The 25,466-nt window shown below is 32.7% G+C and overlaps 1 protein-coding gene across 1 annotated transcript; it reads right to left on the bottom strand.

Annotated features, from left to right (window-relative positions):
• Positions 1-163: 163 nt before the first annotated feature.
• On the bottom strand, positions 164-8,730 carry LOTGIDRAFT_182876 (hypothetical protein; the record flags this gene model as incomplete). Its single annotated transcript, XM_009061795.1, has 2 exons — positions 7,870-8,730; positions 164-379 (listed from the first exon to the last, which is right to left on the bottom strand). Coding segments are annotated over exons 1-2 (1,071 nt in total), but the record flags the coding sequence as incomplete, so codon positions are not given.
• Positions 8,731-25,466: the final 16,736 nt, after the last annotated feature.

The raw sequence follows: 25,466 nt of genomic DNA, 5'->3' as shown, positions 1-25,466 counted from the left end.
AACTCCCTGTAGATAATTTTCAATAGGCTAGTATCAATAATTCAAAAGTTGCGTGTATTGACGAGCCTTCATTGATCGTTTTGGTTCATTACATTCCCAGAGAAGGGATAACTTGTTGGTGATACGAGGAACCCCAAAAGATTGGGACAAAAGCAATAAGGGATATACCTACCCTGAAACTTTCATTCATAAAACCATAAATAACTGGATTGACAAAGCTATTTGACATAGCTAACCAATGGCTACCAAAATATATTTTTTCTTGTACATTATAATTAGTAATTAAAGTTGGATTGAAGTCTAATATTAACATAAAGGTATGTAATGGTAACCAACATAATCCAAACAATAAAACTATTGTCACCAACATCTTTACAACCTGAAAAATTTAAGAAAAATAAATTTGATTGAATATAAGATTAAATGGGGCAGTATCTATAAAGAGCTTCAGGAAATTGAATGCAGATCCCTTACGCCGGTCTGTCACTTGCTCATAAACTCTCTTTGGAGGCACAGTCTTTGGAATCTGGTGGAATTTTTAAGGTCCACAAACTGTAGGTACTCGGAATGAGCGACATAATCTAACTTTAAACCTTATATTGTTCGACACTTTTTATATTTCTATTACAGTATATTCCACTTTTTAAAAAAGATTTTCAACTATTTAACAACTAATAATTCTTTATTCTTTGAATTTGACACAACTAATATATTATATCATATCGAGAGTATAGTTTAATTACTGTTGTTCTTCGAATAGTCTCATACTTCCCGACCGAAGTGGTTGGAAAAATAACTTAATGGAATGGATTTTTATCAGTGAAGACCAACACTATATAAAATCTAAAGAGATCTGAAAAATCTAAAATAAAAATCTGTACAAGCAATACAATTCCGATAATCAATATCCGATATCTTCGCAAGCATGCCAAAATCGAGAGTAAAAATTGTAGAGTCGTGGACTCCTCCAAAGTAGGTTTTCGCATTGTTTCTGTACTTTTCAATTTTTTACAGTTCTCACGACTATCAATAGAAAAATATTTTTATAAGGTCGTTTACATATTTACTTAAAACCTGAAAGGACCTTTTTTCAAGCTATTAACACCACTTTTCAGGAAGAAAATAACTCACTGAAGCTTTAACCAGTTGTGAATTCAACGTGGGCTATCTGAATCGTGGACGTATCAGAATAAAAATAATTCCCTTAATGTAAGCTTTGCAATTGGAATGTCCTTCGTACCGAGACAGATTACTGGATTTGATATAGTAAAGTAATAATTAGTCATTTTTTTACAAGAATTTTCCAGACTGCGTATTGTGCCTAATAATTAAAAAGATCATTGCATTGTACTTCTACTTATATGTATGCTCTGAATTTGGCCCGCAGTAAGATAAAATCTCCCACAACCTTTTATAAATAACAGAATGTCTTATTGTAACACTTTGGAATCTTATTGATAAAAGAATTACATTGAAATACTGTCTAAAAATAGTCTCACAGGCTTTACATTTCCTAATGCTCTTATAATCCATAAAAGCAAATGGACAGCTGAAGTATTAAACTTTTACCTTAATCGGTAAGATGTTTCTACAAAAAAGGTAAAAAAAATTTCTCAATGCCTTCCAAACAACCATTCCTTTGTATTAAAGATAAAGCCGAATTGCAAGAAGAATTATTGTTGAATAGATATAATACAAAAGTCTTTTTTTTTTTATTAAACTCTAACCATTAAGACATCTTTTTGGTTTTGGATGCCAGAAATGTTCTGGTTACCATAATGTATTCACACTGTTCGTTAGAAAATGTCAATGAAGTAAAAGCAGGCCCATACACCAACAAGTTTGCTTTGACTAAAATCGAATCTTTTGAAGGTGGACCTTGTAACTGGTAGAAACCTGCAGCAACTGATGTTTCTGCTAAAAACAGCTGTTTGAAATCGACCGAATAATGTTGATACAATTTGTTTCTCGGCTCTTGTTCTAGTGTCATGCAAAAAATTGATTTGATTGTCGAGTGAGTAGTTGGTTAGCCTGACGTACCGAATTTTTCTAGACAGAACCGGTCGTGTTGATAATTACGCCCACCACATCTACCATTGCTCATCTCTTATACTAAATTTTATTATGTAATATTATATGTATAATTCTAGTATGTGTCTAACCTTGCATCTATTTTAATGGATCTTGGTATTTCGCAATTTCAGTGTGTAATAATACCATCTCGAGTGTTTTTCTGAAGACATGATACCAATTTCTAGCTGATATTTTGTCAAGTTTCGTGCCATCTTTTCACTTCATCTGTCACAAAGTGAAAGCTAATTGTGGTTAAATAACAATGTAAATGTCTCGTGCGGCATTATTTTTCAAAGATGATACTCCTTTACGTCGATTTGACGTCATTTTGAAAATGGAATCGAATCCCCCGTATATTTCCTCCTATCCCCCGTGTAAACAGATTCGCCCACTACCATTTGTTCGTTTATTAGTCTTTCTTAAAAATTCAGTTGGACTCGACTTACAACAATTCATAACCAAATTATTATAACCTCAAAATTGCATAACAGTAATTATGCATTGTGCCTTATGCACTAGCCTTATTGCACATAAAATGATGTCAATCAAAATCTTAGTATTAGTGACGACATTAAAGTGATATTGAATCGAAAGCGTACTATTAGTGAAGAAGCAAATGTAAGCGTCAATGTGATGGTTGTTTTATCATCTTTGGTCATGCTATAAGTGCCATATGCGCAAAAACATAGGCTCTATATTTGCAGCTGATTATTGTAACATAAAATCTTTCGCCGTAGAAGGTCTTTAAAGAGTTAATCGCCTGCATTAAGGCAGTTCAGTCTTTCTTAATGGAAGTTTGTTTCGATAAAGGTAAATTTTCCTCTGCAATTGATTGTATTGATTACACGTTATTAGGTGTTACATGGAAATGTTTTAATATATCATGACCCAATGTAACATGCAACTTGAGATCAATTCGAAATTAAATTTCCATGTGCAATCGATGAAACAGGTAAAAAAAATGTTAAATAAGTCGAGAATGTGATTGATCATTGCTACTGTCATTTCATTACGCCACTATTCGATTATAATTAATCATTTGGAAACAATTAGATAGAAGTGAACATATTATACTTTACACTATACCATGCTGAAAACAACTCTTCGGTTGAAAACAATCCATCAAAGTTAATGGGTATAATTTCAGTACAAGAGTTCCCACTAGGTTGGCGTTAAATCCCAACCTCCCAAACAGCTAAACCGGAAGATAAGGATATTGAGCTGTTATTACATCATGCATCCGAACGAAATTAATTGAATTTTGCTGAAAATTTAGCATGAACAAAGGAATCTTCAGAAAAAATGGTCTTTCTCTTAATTTCCTTCATATCAAGTTCATTATCATTCTGATTATTAATGAAATTACGTTCGAGTCAGTAGTAATTATTTCTCCAAGACACATTCCTGCCACCTTCTCCTGGGAATCCGCTGTTGTAATCTTAAATCGCGGGTTATAAGATATTCATTGATAAATATTCGTGCTAAGAATAAATAACACTATTAACTATAGGTTTATTAGTACAAGTACTATAATTTTATTGGTATCCAACACATTTATATATATCAAATTGTTCCGGTGCGTGGATTTTAATCAAGATAATTGGAACAAGTATACTTATCATTGGTGTCGACATAATAATTAATATATTTCATTACTAAGGTAATTAAAGATAGGTCAACATAGATACAATCATCTGATCATTGATGGGATCATATAAGATTTAGAACTTGATAGTGCCACGAAATGCCCCACTCCTTCAAATGAAAAGCAACAAGACAACTTTAATAGGTCCAAAAATCGATTGGTACCACGCTTACCTTGGTGCAATTCTATAAACCAAAAATGAAATACAGCCTGTCAATTATTATATACAGTGGAATGACCATGAGCACTGTAAACTGTAAATCAAAAAAACTGTTCAATGATCAAGAAATATACAGGCAACAAACGTGCTTGAGTAAAAATAAACTACATATTGAAATAATCCTTTTGCATTGAGTCTTGAGCTCTAAATCGACAAACATATGTTGGCGCATAAAAATTGTGTATTCGACCCATTCCTGTTTTAAGGAAAAATTCGAGCACTCTTTTGCTTGCTTACAGTTTTCCTCATATAATCATGTAAATCATAATAAAAAACCTCAGAATTATCATGACAATAAAGTTAGCTTAATTTCTGTGTGCAATGACACGTTGAGAATCTCGCAACGATTTCAAGACCGTTATTCTCCTGATTTAGGAAAGTGTGTTAACAGTACCGTTTAATTTGCTGACCCAGTTGAGAATTGTGGAATGAATTTATATGAAGAAGAATTATCTTATAAATGAAATAAATACAGACATACACAGACAGTAATTGTTCTTTATTTCCCTGAGGTTCAATGATAACATCTCCTTCAAATTAATTCTATAAATAATACAAATTATCCACAAATCACTCAATTTGATAAATAACTTTCCAGGCTGGATCAAATCGTTTCTTACAGTCTACTTCCAATTTATATCTCTAGTTTTTATAATTTCGCTTCTTATATACAAATACTCTTAATTAACACTACACGACTAAAACAGTATTTCATTACAATTCATAAACAATAATACGCCACATAGAACATGAATTCAACTATTTAATTATATTATTCATATTTCAGTTTTAGTATTTCGATATACATGACTATGTATCATAAAAAACTCATTAACAAATAATTATTAGGTCACTACAAACAAAGAATAAGTATAATTTAACTTCGACAATTTTTATATTCAAATAAACAAAATTTGTGTGACATCTGTTATTTTTGAAATAATGTTACATGATGATACCGTTATGCATCATGTCAATCAAGTTCGCAAATGTACACACTCATCATAAACAAATGGGGAATATATACAGTCTACAATAACGTTGTAAAGTCCGTGTACCAAATTGATACGCTCGAAAACCCCCATTGCAGCCAGTAAATGAGATTTATAAGGAATATCGACATTTAAATTTGAATCAGCAAGTAATTGTGATTGACAATTTGATATGAAGTCGGACGTGAATTTTCGACGCCATATTGGAACGTAAAATTTATTGACGCCCCCACCAATCGATCTTTTATTGCGTGGAAAATCGATTTATCGATTTGTTATGCAATCGATTATTTTTTTATGAAGCTTTCTAGAATAAACGGCAAATGATAGAGCATTTCTGTTTTGACCAAACATCTTAAAGTGTTCTGGAATCAAAAATGAATATTATTATCTAACATGACGTAAGTGACATGTTGCATAATGTGCAAAAATTGACTTGTAGGCTGCAGAGCCTATTTGTGGACCGATTTTATGTTCTTTGTATCGGATACAATTGACAAAAAATTAAAATTTTCAAAATTTTAAAGAACAAAAAGATTGCGTGACAAATTGGGAATCTTTCTTCTTAAAATTACAGGATATAGACAGAATGCCAATACAAATAAAACTGCGTTTTGGGCGTGAGAACTTCCGATTTCTCAAAATCAGCTTGGGCGACCCTGCTTCACATATGTAGACAGAAACATACAGATTATCTATTATTAATAATTTGAATCACAAAATTCAAACCGAAAGTGACGCCATTACCTCAGAGTGCCGCAATTAAAACTCCAGTCCTAACATAATATGTATTTATCCCACATCAATGTGGTTTACATTATTAGGAAGCATTCGGAATTATACCTTTAACGATATGTGACACGGATGGTTTGCTATAAAAATTCAAATCATTAAATTTGGATAAATTTTGAAACATATTTTTTTGTATTGTTTTAGCTCATAAAGTCTTAGGTGTTAAGCATGTTACACAACAATCTGTTGGTTCGAACTTTCACATCGGTGAGCTAGAGAACAAATTAATCTGATTACGTAATTCTTTAACACTTAAAATATTTATCTATTTTTTGAAAAACTTTTACATTCAAATTTGATCGAAGATTCGAAATCGATGGGATAAGGTCTCGTTGCCACGATCGGAGCTGTTCACAGTTCTATTCAAAATTTGTTATTGAGATGGTATGCCATAGAGATCAGAATAATCTGATTCAAATTTTCTTAACAATATGTCACATTAACCTTGCTAGTACAACAGTTCAATTTGATTTTTTTTAAATAAATTAATAAAATCAATCAAATTACCTTCCTGTAAAGCCCGTCTGAGAGCGTATTGTTACACACATCAGTTTCAGAATCCTAACGTATCTTAAATAAAATTATTTCTTTCTACTTGGTAGAAAATTGAACAGCAATCTAATTTTTCTTATAAAGGATTGTTTGTATAATACGTGAAGCTATTCATTTATTCATTTAGGTCGAAAGTATCGAAGTTATATAATAAAAGTGGAACACTGAAATGAAAGTATCAAATTAAGTATAAAATTAGCAAGAAGTAATTGTCAAGTGATTGTGAAATGTAGAAAAAATTAAAGTTTGCACAACTTTGAAAAATAAAACTGCTCCGAGATTTCTTTTTTTTTATTATGTTTTAAATTAAGTCTCTCCGTATGGAATTAGTTTAACTTACAATCAGTTTGATCTGGCAGGATTTTATATACATATATCATAAAATCTTTCCCCATCAAAATTAGAAGAAATTGCACTCTATAAGATACAAAAATCTAGCTCACAGGTCGCCGACTGAATTTACCAAGTTTGGAGATATGAGTTACCTCCCTTTGGCAGAAAACGCATCTTCGATAGAATGTTTTAAGGCCGGCGCATATTTACCGATTTTTTGACGCAACGCCGTACGATTTTTCGACGGCGTCAGATTATCGAGACGTACAGTAAGCGCACACTTACCGCTTTTTTTTATCGCCACTGTGGTGCCTCGATCGGTTTTCTATAGAGCTACCGTAAACTAAATGTCATCCAAAAGTGAGCACGTGATACGTACATGGAATTCTATTGGTTGACCATTAACTAGGCCACGACAATTTTTAAGGAACACTCGCACACTTCCCGCAAGGTACGTCTTTCGATCAAACATTCTAGATATCTCCCGACCACTCCCGATTTTGTCGGACGGGCATCGGTTATAACCCCGAGAAGATGAGCTGGAATATCATTCTAGACACTGCCGCGAGTTGGCCTTGAACACACAGGGTAGCATCCAAGGGTCTACCTAATTGTATCTTTTTTTCTTTTTCTTTTCCTTTTTTTTTTTTTTTTTTTTTTTAATTTTTCCGCGGAAAGTTATATCTATTTCTTACCAGTGCAAAATTTGTTTCAATGTCTTAACAAATAGTAAGTCTAGCTCACTGGTTGCCACTTGGTGAAGTGACCAAAGGCACGAGTTGCACCCCTTAGTAAGAATGGAGTGAGTGACGGTTTTACAAAGAATGAAGAATGCTTAAGACGCCCAAGAACGCTGACGCAACAGTTTTGGAGTTTTCGAAGCTACATAGTTGAACAATTCTTATTGGGTCAAATCGCAGAGGCAAAACAAGATTTGTTAATATAATAATATATAACTATAGCTCGTCATTGGACATCACTTACATACTTTTTAATCTAAATTAATATCCTTTCTATAATGACAAAAATTACCCATGGCAATAATTTTCTTTTATACCATATCATATTTGGGAATCGTAGTAGGTGTTTTATGAAGCAAAATTTCGCATTTATGATAATTTTATACCCGATCACATAAATTTAATGTACAATCCACATTGACTGAGGTTGATTAACTTACCAGATATCGAGTATTTTACTTCCGGTTTGAAATCTTTTTTGAGTAACCAGCATTTCCAGATAAAAAGAAATTAAATACTCACCTTTCGTTTCGATTTTATTTGTAAGGCATCACGAGTTTCATCACTATTACCAGGAACATTTCGTTTCCATAATATTCTTCCAATTATGGTATAAGTAACACTTAATATACACAATGGCAGAAAATAGGTTAAAAATAACACAAACAGTGAATAAGACTGTTTTAATTCTTTTTGAGGATAGGGCCATGATTCGCCACACTGTAGTCTACCAGCACCATCCACTTCGGTCCGGCCTATTAATAACTGGACAGAATTGATGACAACTGAAAATGTCCATATAGTTATTATCACAAACTTTGATTTCGATGAGGTCAAACGTTTTCGTAATGGAAACGCAACAGCATAGAATCTGTCAATGCCTATAGCCATGTTCGTAAAGACGCTGGCGGTAACAGAAACGTATTGTAAAAATATAACAACAGGGCACATTGGTGCTGTAAATACCCATTCACCGATTATTTGATACGATAAGGTAAATGGTATACAAAATATACCCATAATAAGGTCTGCAACAGCCAAATTGGTTAAAAATGCACGCAATTCCGTCCTTGATCTCTTTCCTCTGGTGAATATTACGATTGCAATGGAATTTCCAATTATGGCTGCCACAGTAATAAAAGTATACATGGTTATTAAAATCACTTTAGAATTATAGGGTAAAGTTGGAATTTCTGTAACACTTCTGTTTAAAGAATCATTGTATCCATGTGTAACATGATATGATATGTTAAATATTTCTGTTGAGTTACCATCATCATCTGTCCAAAAGTCTTCCATAGCTGTTGTTGTTTCCAGCAGACGACTTCCGGTACTTATCGTCTCAATCGTTGACATTTCACTCACTTCTGAATCCATTTGGTAGTCATCATTTAATGCAAATTCTAATTTAAATTTCTTTTTTTCTTTGACTGACGTTTTCTTGACGAAGCATCGATCAGCCAATCATATCGATGAAAAGATTTTGTCTGAGGTAGTGATTGGTTGTTAGATTTCAATATATTGTGAGTAGTAATCAATAGAAGCTGACTGTCAACTTGACGGTAATGGTACTCTTGGTAATCGAATTAACTGAAATGAAGAGTTAGATCATAGAATTAATACGCTACTTTGTGTTAAGGATAATTTGCTTTCCATGAAAATATATTGGATTCATATAACTGTGTCTATTCCTCTCGGAATATCTGATAGATTATAAAGCTCTTATCTACCTCCCAGCTATACCGTATGCTTCCTAATACGGTCACAGACCATATGATTACCATTCGTTCTCAATGACGCAATGAAATTGAATTATCCGTTTTCAATGCTCCAACATGGTGCATGATTAATGATAGCTTGAAATGTTAGTCGTGCATAAAACATAAAAAGTTGATATGAGAAAAGTATTTCTTATTTTATCACATTGGCCAAACCTTCAGCTGACGACCTTGAACAAGTAAGCTCTATTGTAGTGAACACATCATAATTTTAATTTTTTACATATGTAGCAAATTGATTATAAAACATAACATAAACGTCGCAAGTTATTTATTTGAGTAACTGTTATCCATAAAATGTGTCCAGTTATTTATTACCTAATTACTAAATGCCACTTAAGGAAGAACTTATATGTTTGGAACTGATATAAATGCAAACTGTTCTATAATTCGTCTTCCAAGATGTTGATGAAAAGGTTTATAGTTTAGATTTTCCACATTCAAATAAATATAGAAACTATATCCCAGGCATACCACTACAAAATAAACAGATTACTGATGGCAACGACAATACAATTAAATTGGAATGTGCTTTTAGTGCATATGAGGAATAAAGTCAATAAAACATATCTGTATAGATGTGACATATAACAGAACAAGTGGGGGTTTAACTTGGTGAAATGGAATAAAAAATCTCATTAGAAGGACACGTCATAGACAGCAAGAAGAATAGCATTGTATGGAATCAGAAATATAGATATTTATAAGCCTGTAAAGCAAGTCGTATATTTGCCTTGTTACATAAAGTATAAACACAACAATACCACTAGAATGTGACAGACATAATATATAACTGCTGGTGTAGAGACAGAAAAACTTGGCCCTGTGTGGCGTTTTAAACCTGTATTTATTTAAATCCTATCCGCCAAACCCAAATTTATTCGGAAAGTTTGATGTTTTGTAGGTCAGTTAAAGCATCATAATCCCCATGCACCATATATGTTAAGTATGCGACTCTTTTTAACGAAACTGATCTATCATCGATACAAAATTTACCAAGATACCCGCAAACTAATTTACAGTCATCGTAAAGGTAGTTCAATATTATGTTAGAAAAAACTCATCTTCGGAGGTGTGGAAAATATAGGGCCTAGTTTTCTTGATTCTACTATAGCCGATAACTGTTAAAATACAAAATATCTACATATATCAGAGGTTGTCTTGGAGGCAGATGCCTCGGACTACATGCAATATAGAAACAAATTATCAATCTACTATATTACGTGATGTACTGTGCCATGTTCCACATTTCATTCAGATTCTAAAAATGCATTATAATTAAATTTTCGTAGGATACAAGGGAGAATTTGTATTTATTTGTACTTTACAAAAAAATTTACAAAATATTAGTTCTACGACAGCAACATCAACAAAACAGCAACTGATAGTCCATATGTTTCCATTTATACACAGAGGTCTAACCCACAGTAAATGTATGTTATTGTAAATCTGTTTTTACCCTTACGCTTTTCTTTAATTACAGACAAACCAAGTTTTATCTTTAAACACTTTTAACCAACTATTTAGTTGTTACTAAACAGAAGTTTAGTTCTGCTTTATGATGTTGACTGGACTATACGGTTCAGATACTGTGACCAGTACTACGCTTAATTCCCCATTCCTAGTGACTTTATATTATCATTGGACATATGTCACTGTTGAAGCATATCGAATGAGTAATAATTATTATTCAATAATTAGTTTCTTCATTAGAGCGTCCATGCAATAAAGATGAGGTGTGTATAGACAGTAAATTACCTAGGTCTCATTAGATAATCGCGCAATGCTTGAAAAACGCCCCTGTGGCATATAACTCCAAATACAAACCTGTAGTAACAGAATATTTATCAAAATCCACTACATGGCGTTATCCGCCAGCAGTAAACATTCCTGTTTCATCCACTGGTATGATGTAACAAAAAATCTAAAATTGCTCATAATTCATAATAATTGCCAAGGTGATAATATTAATGGGAATGTTATGTTACCAGATGAATATGAGAACATGCCAGTCTATTGACAAGACGAGCAGTTATTGGAACCTGCCACATAGCAATTTATTGTCTATAGATCGAGTGTTTATAGCTCATCAAATTCTCAATCAATATCAAATTAGCTGGAATAACATTAAAATTGTCTGAAACAAACCTTTTAAAACACAATATTAGTTCACTGTCTAATAGACTTCGTGACGACATTTACCCTCAAATCAACTTAGTTTCAATCTAAGAAAAAAAGGATTGAATTTTCAACCCAAGAGAAAATATCTTTGTAACTTTAAACTCGCATTGAGTTAGCGTAGACGGTGTTTGTAATCTAAATAAGGTTCCCGGTTGGGTGTTGTGGTTTTCAATTCGTCTCTTAATTTCCGACAGCAAATACCAGAAAAACAAACGCTTGGGGCTTCTCACTAACAATGATTGATCGCTTCATCGACCATTGTGGTCTTTTGGTAATAGGGAGAAAATTGGTAAGAGATAGATGTAGTATTGAAGTTGATGTGTCAATTTACATCTATTATCACAAGTTCGATGGATTTTATAAGGTTACGATGTAAAATACTAGTTTTCCATCTGTTATTAGTCATAAAGTTACAATTGATCTCGCAACGTTTATTCTTAGATTGATATTGTTTGTTTTCCTGGGACCTGCTTAAATGAAAAAACCCGTTTAAAATGCAGTCATTCAGATTAGATTACTAAGTAAAGGCAACAATAGAATAACATTTGGCATATTATTAACTGTTCTTCACTTTTAGTTTAAACCTTTTAATATGAATAAACCAATCAACTGAAGAATCAAAATGGAGATTTCTGCCGTTTTAACTTACAAATACACTCTTTGGTATTTGAAAAGACAACAGAAGTGCTCCTTGCGATACAGTTTTGTGAATAGGAGGTCTCCCAAGAGAGGTAAAATAACTTTTTAGTATAATAATAGTTAAATTTATTGGAAAATCTTACACGATAGAGCTATTTTAATGGACAATTGATTCATATTGCATGAATAGAACAGTTTGAGTTCTTCATAGCTGTGGGCTAGAGTGTGCAATTTTGATTTATCACTATAAAATCTCTTTAATTTGCGCATCTACGCTTAGAATTTGTTTACTTAATATCATTTCCAAATCAGTTCATACAGAAATCCTTATCCGTAGGCGTCAATAAACAAACAGAAATGATACAGATAAAAAAATCACCTCGCCAAAAATAATAAATATAATAACTTGAAATTTATTAATAATAAAACAACTTGTACGAGGTACACGGTGCACTTTCGATTGTCTGAAGAAAGTTTAGGCATAATTAGAGAGTTAACTAGCACTAGCAAAATATTACATTACTGACGTCATGTTTTTAAATATAACCTATAATATATGGGAAGGGAACTCATGCAGAATCGAGAAGCAATCTTATTTTCGATGACTGATTGAAACTAGAGTCTACTGGGTGAATCTGACCAATAGCTGAAATAAGTCCACCTGAAAAATAGCAGCTGCTCATTCTCTGCATTCCAGGTTCAACAAAATGGAATATGCGACCATCCTCTTGATCTTGGTAGTCAGACAATTTCTCGAAAATATGAGCGTTTCCCTCCTGGCGACTGCGACAGATTTCATTAAATGATTTGAATCACCAGTCGAACTGAACCCACCTTCAAAAGGAGATCCATCACTGCACGTTTAGTTTAGGTATATTTTGCAATTTGGCGCCACTATCGTAAACACCACTCAAATCAAATTGATTTCAAATTGACTTCAAGATTTTCTTGAAATTCAGAAATCACAAATGTCAGAATAGTCCAAATAGAATCTACAAGAATTTTCAATACATATACAATGTAGAATCAATCTTCTGCTGTTTAGATACTAGTTAATTTTGAATCTGAGGGAATAGGAAACATTCGTGTTACATTAAATCTTTTAATGGTCTATAGAACGTAGTAAAAATGCATCTACTATTTAGGACGCTAAGTAATCTTTCTATTGAATAAAATGTATTTCTCTGGGATTCGAGTCCAATGTACATTAGTAAATTGAGATGAACTGAACCAAAATAATGATCAATAAAAGCTAATCGTTTCTTTCCTAAAGTTTCATTCCAAGAAAATTAGTTAAGAAACATTCAACTGTTCGGCAATCAAACTCCAGATTTCCAAAGTAACGTCAATCAATCTTGTCTGGAGAACTTTGTCAAGGGGGATAATTAACTTATTCACAGCTTACCTCCAGGTGTCACTATAATATCATTTATTAGAAGAATTCCAGTCTGAGAACTCTTCACATTCATAAGACATTTTCTACACGATTGAGAAAAGTGTTGTCTAGTAGAATTGTATAAAGAAACAATACTTCAGACCAAATTGAATCATCCGATTAAATTGTCCATCAAGCTAGGGTAATTGAAGTTAAATAGTTTTTATTGTGTCTAAGTATAGTTAATGTCTAACTGTATCAGTCTCTGTCTTGTTCATCACTATCAAAACCCACTTCGTAGTCAGATGTCGAGAAAACTTTGAACTCACTTGATCTGAGTTAAGCTTACCAGACCTTTGACATTGATAGTCATTAGTCCGTGAAAATACTAGACAATTATACTACTTGCTTTGTTATCACTTGTTGGTGCACAAATGTTTACAACTGTTTAAATGGTATCATTGGTGGCTTCTTGGTAACAGTCCGTTTCCGGACATTCCGTTTAAGATTAACCTTTTATATCATCAAGCTATGGCCTCGATTTGTATATTGGCAGATCTACTTTTGCCTTCTCACTGTAGATGTACCTGAAAAATTCCCACTTTTGATCAAGTGATCAATGTCCTGACGATTGAAACAGAACTGGAATTCGTCGTCACAGTAAAATAAAAATTTTAAGAATTTAATTGACATTTTGCGCTTGATATTCAATGTAAATACAGAATATAATTAATTGATAATTTGACATTTTGATCTGAAAGTTGATTTAGTTTATTTATCACGAGTTGATTGTAGTTGATATTATAAGTGAAATATATTACAGAAGGTTTGGATACATACATTTCATATTTGTTCAAAATGGAAAAATTAAATCACACTTAAACAAATGATCTGACATGATTTTATTTCATATTTAGATTTTTTTAATGTAGACATTGACAAAGGGATACACAGACGTCGTATAATGCAGCTTATACGCCTTGCCATCGGTGTCATTTTAGCCTGAAAATCTGGCTTCCAGTGTTCTTGCAATAGGTTAGGTACTTTTAAACAAGGTACTGCAGGATGCATCGGTAAAGAGAATAGCAATAACCACTTGGATATGTAGACTGTCGTTACTTTTGCCAATTTTCTCATGTCAGACAAACCTTGTGTCTGATTTTCATTTTGAGAAGTGACAGGAGTAACTGACAGCTGCTAAATTAAATATTTAGACGGCAGGACCATTTCCGTCATTTAACCTCTTATTTCATGATTATTCACATTGCAAATTATATGAATCCTGTTTGTAAGCTAGTCATTTACCAGTCCTCTTGGAAATGTGAAAATATCCTGCTCTTGAATGACTAAAAGAGATTTAATCCTCACGGGAACAACCGATCAAATGATTAAAACCACTGGCTCTACCAAGTTTAGATACCGATGATAGTGTTCTATAATGTCTTATAATTCCTACAATAAAACATAACGTCAATATTATGGTATATTTGAAGAATGGTATTAATTTGTTATCAATAGAATCTACACAGAAAATGATTTAAGAACAAGGAAATTAATACCATAGAAGAAGAATGATTTGAAATTAGAATCAAGTTTAATTTCCGTCAAGACGATAGAATTGGTTAGCCTACACATATATTTCTCTACTTATAGTGAATATGCTCTGACCTAATAGAAGCTATTATAACAGTTCTAGAATTAGGCTGGGTATAAACGTTGTTCAGAAATTCATCTGACAAAATTGACTGTAAAGAACGAGAATCATCTAGACATTAAGATCAAAGGCCCACAATAAATAATTTTCCATTTATCGTTTGAATTTCGCTCACTCAATGGAAGTTGAAAATATCGATTTATCTTTCTTAACAATTCCTTTTGAATATCCTAGATCTTTAAGATAAGATTTGTATATATTAGTTTACATATGATTAAAATTTTGCCGATATGTTTTTTTAATCATCATCATGCAGACTGCAATATTTCAGCTTTCTTAGATGTGCATGAATATAATATTGAGAAGTTTGTTTTTAATAAAATTATATCCTTTAAACCGGATCTGAAATTTATGCTATTAGATCACAGGAACCACAATTGTATTCTGTGTGCGTTGAATTTTAGCTGTCCATAAGTAAAGTCCAGTCGAAAGTAATTCCGACCAATTTGGTAAATCACAATGGGATTTTCCCCAATTTCCATACAATTTCAATACAATGTTCTGTCCTGTAGCTTAGTCCAACAAATATAAGTTAAATTCGCTATCAAAACCATTTCCTACATAGTATCCATCTCAACCCACACTAGTTTATAAACCCCCATTATGACTAGGGATGTGGGTGTAGGGGTAAAGACGGTTTCCGGTCTGATAAAAGAACATTCAATCCCTTACATTTATACATCTTACTTTGGTATATCTATTTCATTTGTCCGTGAAACGGGCAATTTCTACTTCAATATTACTCAAGCTAACACAGAAAGCTCTAATATAATTTCAGGAACCACAGATTCTCTCATGTCATATTGAGCACTGTGTTAGTTATTATTTGTACACAATATACAATAATAATATTAATGAATAATAATGATAAAAAACACTAAAACCAACTAATCTACTTAATGCTATTACAGGTGTAAGAATTTTCTGGCATATAAATAACCCACATAACATCATAAACCTTTAACATCAAAACAATATAAGCAACTTGTTGCCAAAAGTGAAAAAGGCATGATAATTCATTTAACAAACAGTTTCCTAATTATTGAAATGACAAAAACCTACCAATTCGTACGTCTGAACACATTTAAGAACATTTCAAAAGTCATTGCTTTCGGTTATCATCTAGTGTGGTCCATTGTTTTTTAATTCAATAATGCCATTCTTGTCCGATAGCGTAGAAAAAGCATAGAAAAACATACTCCAAAATATTTAGTTCTTACCGACAACTGCAAACTTTAGTCAAAGATATTCTCTGTATTTGATATGAACTGCTAACAGAACTTATAATACATTGATCTGATATCTATCATAACTCTAGTAATGATTATATTCAGGCGTAAATATATGATTAATTGGCACCATGCTGTTTCTAATATGCCACTTATACGAAATAAGTCAAGTATATAGGGCTAGTCACATGCAGGTTATATCAATTTACAAGCTAACATTGTCACCCGAAACACACGCTATATAGTGAGCTTCAATATTATAACGAGTTATGATAATGATCAACATCTGCATACATAACTGATTCTGTTAACCCACACGCCTTGTTTACAATCTTGAGAAACACACGATCTTGTTAACATTCTAGAGAAACACTTGTTCATGCTAACAGTCTACAAAAACACATGATCTTGGTAACAGTCTGGAAAATCACATGTTAATGTTAACAGTCTAGAAACACGTAATCTTGTGTACAGACTAAGAAACACAGGATCATTTGATCATGTTACATGATCATGTTAACGGAGAAACACATGATCATGTTAACAGAGAGACACATGATCATTTTAACCGAGAAATACAACATGAACGTGTTAGCAGTCTAGAGAAACACCTGACAATAATTAACAGTCTTGAGAAATACATGATCATGTATCTATAGAGAAACGCATGGTCATACTAACAATTAAAAGTAACAGATTAACAGATGGTAATGTCAATAATCTGAAGATGATTAATTTAACAATCTGGAGAAACATATAATGACAATTAGTCCAAACAAGGCAGTTTACTTTGGACGTTGAAAAGTACTGTAGGGATAAGGCAAAACTGATCAAATGCTGCCAGATAGGAAGGAAAGAATTTTTATTGAGAATTGCGTAGCGAAAAATATTTATCTAAAAAGCAAAATAAGAACATAAATAGAAACTAAATATAAGGTCTTAAAGTTGGCATTACCATCGCTCGAAATCATGTAAAAATGTAAACCATCTAAACATAAAAAACAGTTGCTGAAATACTTCAATGAGCTTAAGGCATTTTTGCAATAGTAACGATATCAACTTATGCTCTTAAAATATTTTGAAGTAGTTTTAAATTAGTAAATGGACAAAAATACGCTCTGACTGAGTTAAATCGAATTATTAGGTTTTCTTTGATATCAGATTGATATGATAGGCTATTAAAGAATAAGGCATATTATTATTTCGAGTCCTTCGAAATAATCTTAATTCGTCGTGCATTATTGTACCTTTAGCTATCAAAAGAGAAAGATTTCTTACCTTTTATAAACTTAATACCATAGTTGTTCGTTTGTCTCTATCTCTACTATACACTATACAATGATACGAGTGGGACTAAATTAGCTCTGAAGAATAGAAGAAAAGTAAGAGATTGGCAATGGTTGGATGATTATTATTCCATTATTTTAGCACCAGTCATCAGATAAATACCAGAATAAATCTATGTTAATATGTCAAGATTTAAGGCCAGGGATAATACGGTATGAAAATAAGCATTCCAAAATATCTAATATAGAACACTCATTAACCTATAATAATAATATTCTAGTAATTCGGACGAGAAGAATCGAGTCTAATGTAATAAAAAGAGATTAACTGGTGTGAGACTTAATTCACGACTAATCCAAGAATTTTCATGCTCAGTTTTTATTTTGGTAATCTTCTTCTTTCATGGTTCTAATTAGATATTTTAGATTTTTTTTTAATGGAAGTAGAAGTTCGTTAATGGTAGTTACATGAACAATTAAAACCCAGCAGAAAGCCTTTCAATACACAGACACGATACAATTTTGATGCAAGAAGCAATAGGATGTCGTGAATGTAGACGTTATTCTATATTTCTGATCAAAATACCCTAAAGTTTAAAAACGATCTCAACTTGTCTCGAAGTGCAGATGTTCTACTGTTCGTACTTCAGTAAGCACACAGATAATATAAGTTTTCTGCAGTAGCGTTAACAATAATTATGTTTCACATGATATATTTATGACAGATATCAGTTTAATTGAAATTTTTATTATTTTTCTTTAGTATAGCTACTTCACTGTAGAATCTAACGACATTCGACAGTGAACATTCATCAAATTAACCTTTTAACCTAACCCGATGACGTTTGCTTTAACCAATCAAATTTAACTGGGCCATTTCGGGACATCCCATGAAAAGGCGTGTTTATTATTTTCACTTACAGTGGACTTGATAAACAAGTCTATTGCTCTCGAAAATACACCTTTTCATCACAAAACGCCACCACTAGAGAAGGCGAAAATTTAATTGGTTACAGGTCAGGTCAAAAGGTTAATTTGACGAATATTCTCCGGCCGTTAAACTCAACTGTGAAGTGACTATACTAAAAAAGAACCAATAACAAAAAACGAAACAAACGTTGGGTCTAATTTTAATTAGACTGGACTACTATCGCAGACTTTTGATAAATACAGAAGTCCATTGTAGAAATACCTTAACAAGGAATTCCCATCTTATCTGGTTCACCATTTATCATGAACAATACAGATAGAAGATCGTCAGACAGATGACGTCAAGACAAACTTATTTATCATTGCAACTGGCAATATTATATTGTACTCAATTCGCAGACAATTTTCATATAATTTAACTAGTCTGATAAAAACTTAATTTTGTGTGATTGGAAATGTGAAAATTGCCAAGTAAATATTATTTTAGTCAGTTATCCCAATCTCATCTATTGTGGTCTGCTACAAACTTAAACTTTTCAGTTACTATTACCCTATTCCTATAACATTCCAGTATCAGTATATATTCCATGTTGTATCAATAACCTAAAAAACGGATTGCTTTGCTCTGTTCAGTTGATGAGTCTTTCTCCAGATCAGCAAGTCCGTTATGGAACTGTTTCCAAAATCCCTCCTATAGGTAAAATTCGGTCCCTCTTTCCAAATTTCACCATGGGTATGCATATGGACCCTTGTTGGGAAGCACTGTTATTTTGCATTTACTGACGTCTTGACCCGATACATGACCTAACTCAAAAACATTGTTGTTAATTAGTACCTCTGTCTTTCAAGTAGTGTTTGTTACAGAAATAGTCGCATCATAATAGTTTTTACCACACTTATGTAAATACCACTATCAAATTTTGTTTTTGTTTCGTACGTCACGAAATAAAAATGTAAATGACATAATATTTAATATAATATGGGGGAGGGGCCAGCTACCGAAAAAACCGCGAACAGACAACAGTATAGTGTTTTCTCAGACTCCTGACATCCCAATTCAAAATTTTCGGGTAAACTAGCCTGCACCCTCCACCATGCCTACAGGCCTATGTTAATATTATGTCACTGTTTGAAATGTAAGTTTTGAAAACATAATATTTTAGCAGCTTTCTTAAAATGATGGAAATACTTAACTTGCACTGAAAACTGTATCACAGGAAACCTAATGAAGTTAGCACTCGGTAGTTCGTTTGACTCTTTGTCAATGTTTAGATTCCGTGGACATGTTGAAATTGTTACTTTCCTTTTATAGAAAAACGTTTTACTGCTTCGGTAGTTAATTCACAGAAGTGCTATATTTTAACATGATTATCTGCTAATTTGTATTATTTAAGAATGGGTTCATTTTAGAAATTCGATTCATTTGATATATGAAATAATTTTAATGTGCCAGATTTGTAGTGGTCGGATGACTTCAAACGTCTTAGAACAAGTAGTGGAATCCACACTACAAATTAATCAAAGTTCCTATCGAAAATTCTTGTTTTGTTGAATTATTGAATTAAGGAGAGTGAAATCATTATAGACTGGTTTTTACCATGATATAATACAACACTCAATACATTCATTCTACTTAGTTTCAAAGGCATTTGTAATCTATGGTAGTAATCATAGGCGACTTTCCTTCCTTTACGAGCTTCAAAGCACTGAATTTCACCGAATTTAGACAATTACGAAATCAATACGTGGGTGTATGATCATATCAGAACGTTTCAAATGAAGTCAGTTTAAATGGAAAGAAATAACAAAAGGAGGATTCTGATTTTGTGTCGTTGACGTCATCGTCGTAAATATTTTAATGTTTGCGTGCATACTACTAACTTTTGCAATGCTGTGTGAACGAGTTTACTGCATAGTTGGGGAGCCGAAAAGAGTATGCTGCTACTGCTTTCGTCCATTGACTGATTAGGACGTGAAGTATACAGAATAAAGAGAAGTTATTATGATGAGGACAGATCGAATGCTGGCTTTGGTTTCGTTGACATCTTCGCTGTGAATGTCTTTCTGTAAATATTTACTGTTTCTCCGGATCGAAAAAGAGTTTGCTTTTTCTGCGGCACTCTCAAAGTTTGCTCACTGCTTACTTTATTTGACGTAAAGTAAAAGACCAAGCACGTAGTAGGAGGAAGATATTATAGTTTGCTGTAGCATTCCATTATGAAAGAAACAAGCCAGACATGTTAGTCTCATAATAAGAAACATTCTGTCTTGAAGATAGCTTATCACAACAAACCACACATAACAATGACAGTATTTTCTCCATTACTGAAAACCAGTATCTGAGACATCTTTTAAAGTGAAAATCTTACCAATATCATGTGAATAGACACGTAAGTCTATTTGTCTTGTCGTTGGCACGCGAGCAGTCATTAAGAAAGTTGAAGAGTTCCAATTTTTCTTATTTGCCAAGAGTGTGTAAGTTAATGTTATTGTAATGTCAAAGAAACCAAGTGTCTTTTCTGTTTACTCTTTCAAATGCTCTAAATAGTCTGTCAATTTTGGGAATCTTTACGTACATCTCACTGTGACACGAAGCCTTTCCACTACAACCGCTTGCTATAAAACTGTTTTTAGTCTTTCGAAAGGCGATTACTTTCGAAACGTACTTTATTGATGCAACAGCCTTCCTCCACGAAAAGTTTGTGCTTGGGCTTTTTACTTTCTTTGCTCAATCCCGGCATAAGTTCCGATATTCCCGCGTATTTTTCAACCCGGTTACAACTGTGAGTCATGATGGGTGTTTGAAGGGCTGATATGAAGATGCTTCTTGTTCGGATGTAACAATGATCCGAGGGCCCTAGTACCACTGCCTGAACATGTTTCAGCTCCCTCGACAATCGCCATTAGCCCATTAAGTGTTGAAAAATAGATAGGAAAATTCCATTTCATTGCATTATTTGGCTTTTTGGAATCATTGACGCGATGTGACCACGTATACAATGCAATGCAACAAGTTTTTCGGATGAAAATCGACTTAAAAAAGCGACTTAATGTTACATTTTTTTGTTTTCTTGTGTTAACGATCATCACTGCTTCGTTATTATATCAATACTGAACCCGTTCCTTTTGTGAAGCTATACATTTCTTTAGAAAACCTCTTACGACTGATTTAACTTTCTGAAGAACTAAAACTATTTACGTACAAACCTTAACTGCTCTGCCAGACAGATTATTCATCCTTCCCAATTAGAAGCCCAGAAAAATTTTTTCCTTTAGAACTACAAAACTAGTATTCAAGAACTGTTTACGAATTGATTTTTTCCTAATTTACAAAAAACAGACAGATTCTACGGCTTTAATCGTTGAAATTATTCCTTCATCCGATGTGTTTGTGAAACCATTGTTATGTATTTGGGGTCTTCGCCCATATTATACTCAAATAATTCTATCGGGAACAAACTAACACTTGAGTTGTTGGCTTTGTTTCAATGTTTGGTTTTTCATTAAGGTGTAGAATAACATGAATTACGTATCCTAAAAGTGATATACTTATATTTTTTTTTTACTAAAATTCTGAAGATGTAGTTCGCCGATCTAAAGCTATACTTGAAGATATTATTCGAAATGTACGCCTGGTAGAGCTTATGTTTGATTCGGAAGAGAGTATTTTTGGTGATCCTGTAAACAATTGGTTGATCGACCTTATAAAAGGGTCTAGGGTATATGTTAGAACAGTTTGACAGAGTGGAATATAAAAGAGAGATTAAACTAAACTAAAAACTTTATCGTCAGATTATTGAGCTTATATAAAAAAAAGAACGCTTTCCTTTACCTTCTATCGTAAAATTAGTACAATATCTGAATGATACATGTGCATTTAAATGAAATTTGTATCGATTCGGCATATTCAGATTTATTACTGATTTCTCGGAATTTTTCTGTACATTAAAAACGATCCCTTTCATTTCAAATTAAATGTTACCTGCCTCATTTTGAATTTAATTTAAGAAAACATTTGACATTCATTATTCATTCCAAACTTCAAAGCATCTTCAACAGATAATTCATGAAAGGTTTCACAGTTGTCGAGCAATTTTAAGAAGCCTGTGATAAAATTTCCATTTGACAATTAACGTAATGGGAATAAAGAAAGAAAAAACATTTTTGAAGGATATCAGCTTAGGTTTACGAGAATCAGGTCTAAAAAATACTACTGGTTATTCGCCATACCTCTTGGCAATGATCTTTTCCGGATCATCAATATACATATCCATTAGCCTATAGTCGGTCAGTTGCGTGGACTTTTTCTTTCATACTTTGAAATTTGATAGTTTCTTTGAATGTCAGATTATAGAGATTCAGGCTAGGATTGTCTCAATCAACCGAGCATTTCGTACGTTCGGTGTTGGGGCCGAGGGAAAGATAAAAATACCAGTTCTTTCTGTGTGCTGAATTCAGAATGCTTGTCGTTTTACTTTCTTCTCTTTTCGAGCATATTGTATTTGGGTCAACTATATATAGGCCTACTTTAATCTTTCGGAAATTAAAGCAAATTGAGAAATAATAAGGAAACCACTCGATTGGCTCATTGACCTTTGACACCTGATTATTATGCAGTATCTGACTAGTCCACTGAGCGGTAATGAGATACTGTAAACCTACATACCGACTAACACAATACCTGGGTCATTATCACTTCAATAAATCACATTTATTTCTCCTCATTCTAGTTCTAGATGTATTTTCTACATGTATTCAATAATAATTCTCTTGATATCTATTCATCTTAGACATGGCTTTATATTATAATTACCTTATTGTATAGCACAGTAGCGAAGTTCAGAATACAAACGAGATAAGAACGCAAAAAGGAGTTTTTTGAATATCTCAACATTTTCTGACAAAAATAAACATTTTTTTTCTAAACGATCACGTTACGATGTAAAATCAATAGGAATTAAATTGTTTATGCAGATGACTGCGCTGAGAAAAATGTTCACAAAAAAATTCACGAATAATGATATGTTTTCAGAAACAGAAATTCTAGAAGGTTGTTGAAACGGAAGTTATTTTCATAAAACCATAACAACACGTATGTAGGTAAATGAAGTGTTAAGCCAATTCAGCATGTTTCGTGAATTTGTCATCTAAAACACGAGATTTGTTGGCATTATTGAAAGCTATTTACAGCGTTAAAATGGATCATTGGCTTATTTACCATTGAGAATCTTATAATCACCCTTTCTAATTAATGTTTTCCTGATAATAAATGAATTTTGTATCGATGAAGTAGTATAAGCTAAAGATTGGCAGATTGGTTTTGACTGTGAAAGAAGATTATGGCAAATATTGTTACACCGGAAATAAATACAACTGATAATACACTGATAATACCTATTATATCATACACATCTATTGTTTATCAGAATAATGAGAGAAAATACTGATGATAATTAAAAACATGATTATGATTTTCAGCTTTTATCTAATCTTTTTCCACTGTCATTAGACAAAACAACATTTTGCTATTGTCATAAAAGAAAAAAACATATCCTTATATATGCCATTCTTGTTTTCCATCGTAAATAGAACGCAGACATTTTGTTTCGTATATTTTCTTCGAGGCTCTACACTCGCGATTCATGATCTGATGCAGTTCGATTTTTCATCAAACTTGATTAAAAGCACTGCTTATTATGCTTCATCTACAACAAGTCTTGCCTTGTCCAGACGGTAGTCGTAATCAAATTGTTCCTCGTAAAACTTTACAGACTCTAACAAAAGTATGTAATATCACATAACTGTGTAAACTACTGTAAACAGTTCTAAAAGTTCTACTAAAAGGGTTTGGAACATTAGTTTAATTTAGTTGTTTGTATGATTTTTATCTTTGATCTGAACTACCAGAACGCAATTAATTAAAGGTGGCCTGAAAAAATGTTATACCTTTTTGCGTATGGTCATTATGTCAATTTAATTCTTTTCGATGTTCTGACAAAACCATTTAATATTAAATACGGCTAGCATTAGGAATAAACACATTTGTTTTTTAGGTATTATATTACTACGATTAAAGACTACTTTCTAAAACAGAAACATACTTAATGTTAATTTAAATGTTTAGTCTTATTAGTTTAATGAAGGAAACGTCTAGTTAAAATGGTACTAAAAATAGTTATAGGTATAGATAAATATGTCTGTCAGGTGCATAAATGAAACTCATACGTTTATCTCGACTAAAATCCAACAAATATAAGGTTATACCATTAATGTCAATGAAAAAAAGTTGTATTTTGCAATGGGGATACCAATACTATCTGGCTCTTGGGCAGACCTACAAGGTAAACAAAATCTAACTTTTTTGCTTAGAACACGACGTATTTCAGGAACTAATTCTTTGTCGCCATTTACTTTACTTGTCCCCCGTGCTTTAGGCTGTGTACTGTGTAAAATTTGTCTCATTGCACAACATTACTTATTTGCATCATCCCAGTAAGGTGCGGCAAAAGTAGGACTTTATCTTATGGGCTACCGGTTCATTTTAAAGAAGATCATTTAAAGATAGACGTAAAATAAAACGGCTGTGATAAGGTTTGTTAGTTAGAGCCCTCTTTAAATAGTCCACCTCATGTTAAATATATAACAATAAGAAAATTTATCTCCTCTAAACAAGTAACATTATCACGCTAATTGAAATAAGTCATTTGTTTCAAAGACGCTAATAGATTTTTAATTGGCACCGTATTCCAGATGTTTGAGAGAGGATTAAGTTTGCGTGATTATTTAAGATTTTGTTTCGTTCATAGGCAGACACGAGGCTCTTGGTATACACGTTGGGATACTTTTCTTGCAGACTTTTGTAATGATTTTTGACAATAATCGATGCTTTTGCTGCCGTCTTATTTTATGTTACTACTAATGGTATTATTTGGTTCTCTTGTTGAATATCCAAACATTTGTAGTTCATAGTTAGAACAGAAGCTACAC

The sequence above is a fragment of the Lottia gigantea genome (genome assembly GCF_000327385.1).
Source record: "Lottia gigantea unplaced genomic scaffold LOTGIsca_5, whole genome shotgun sequence".
NCBI classification, from domain to species: Eukaryota; Metazoa; Mollusca; class Gastropoda; family Lottiidae; genus Lottia; species Lottia gigantea.
The sequence above is the reverse complement of the archived record's forward strand: the minus strand, read 5'-3'. Positions and strand labels throughout refer to the sequence as shown.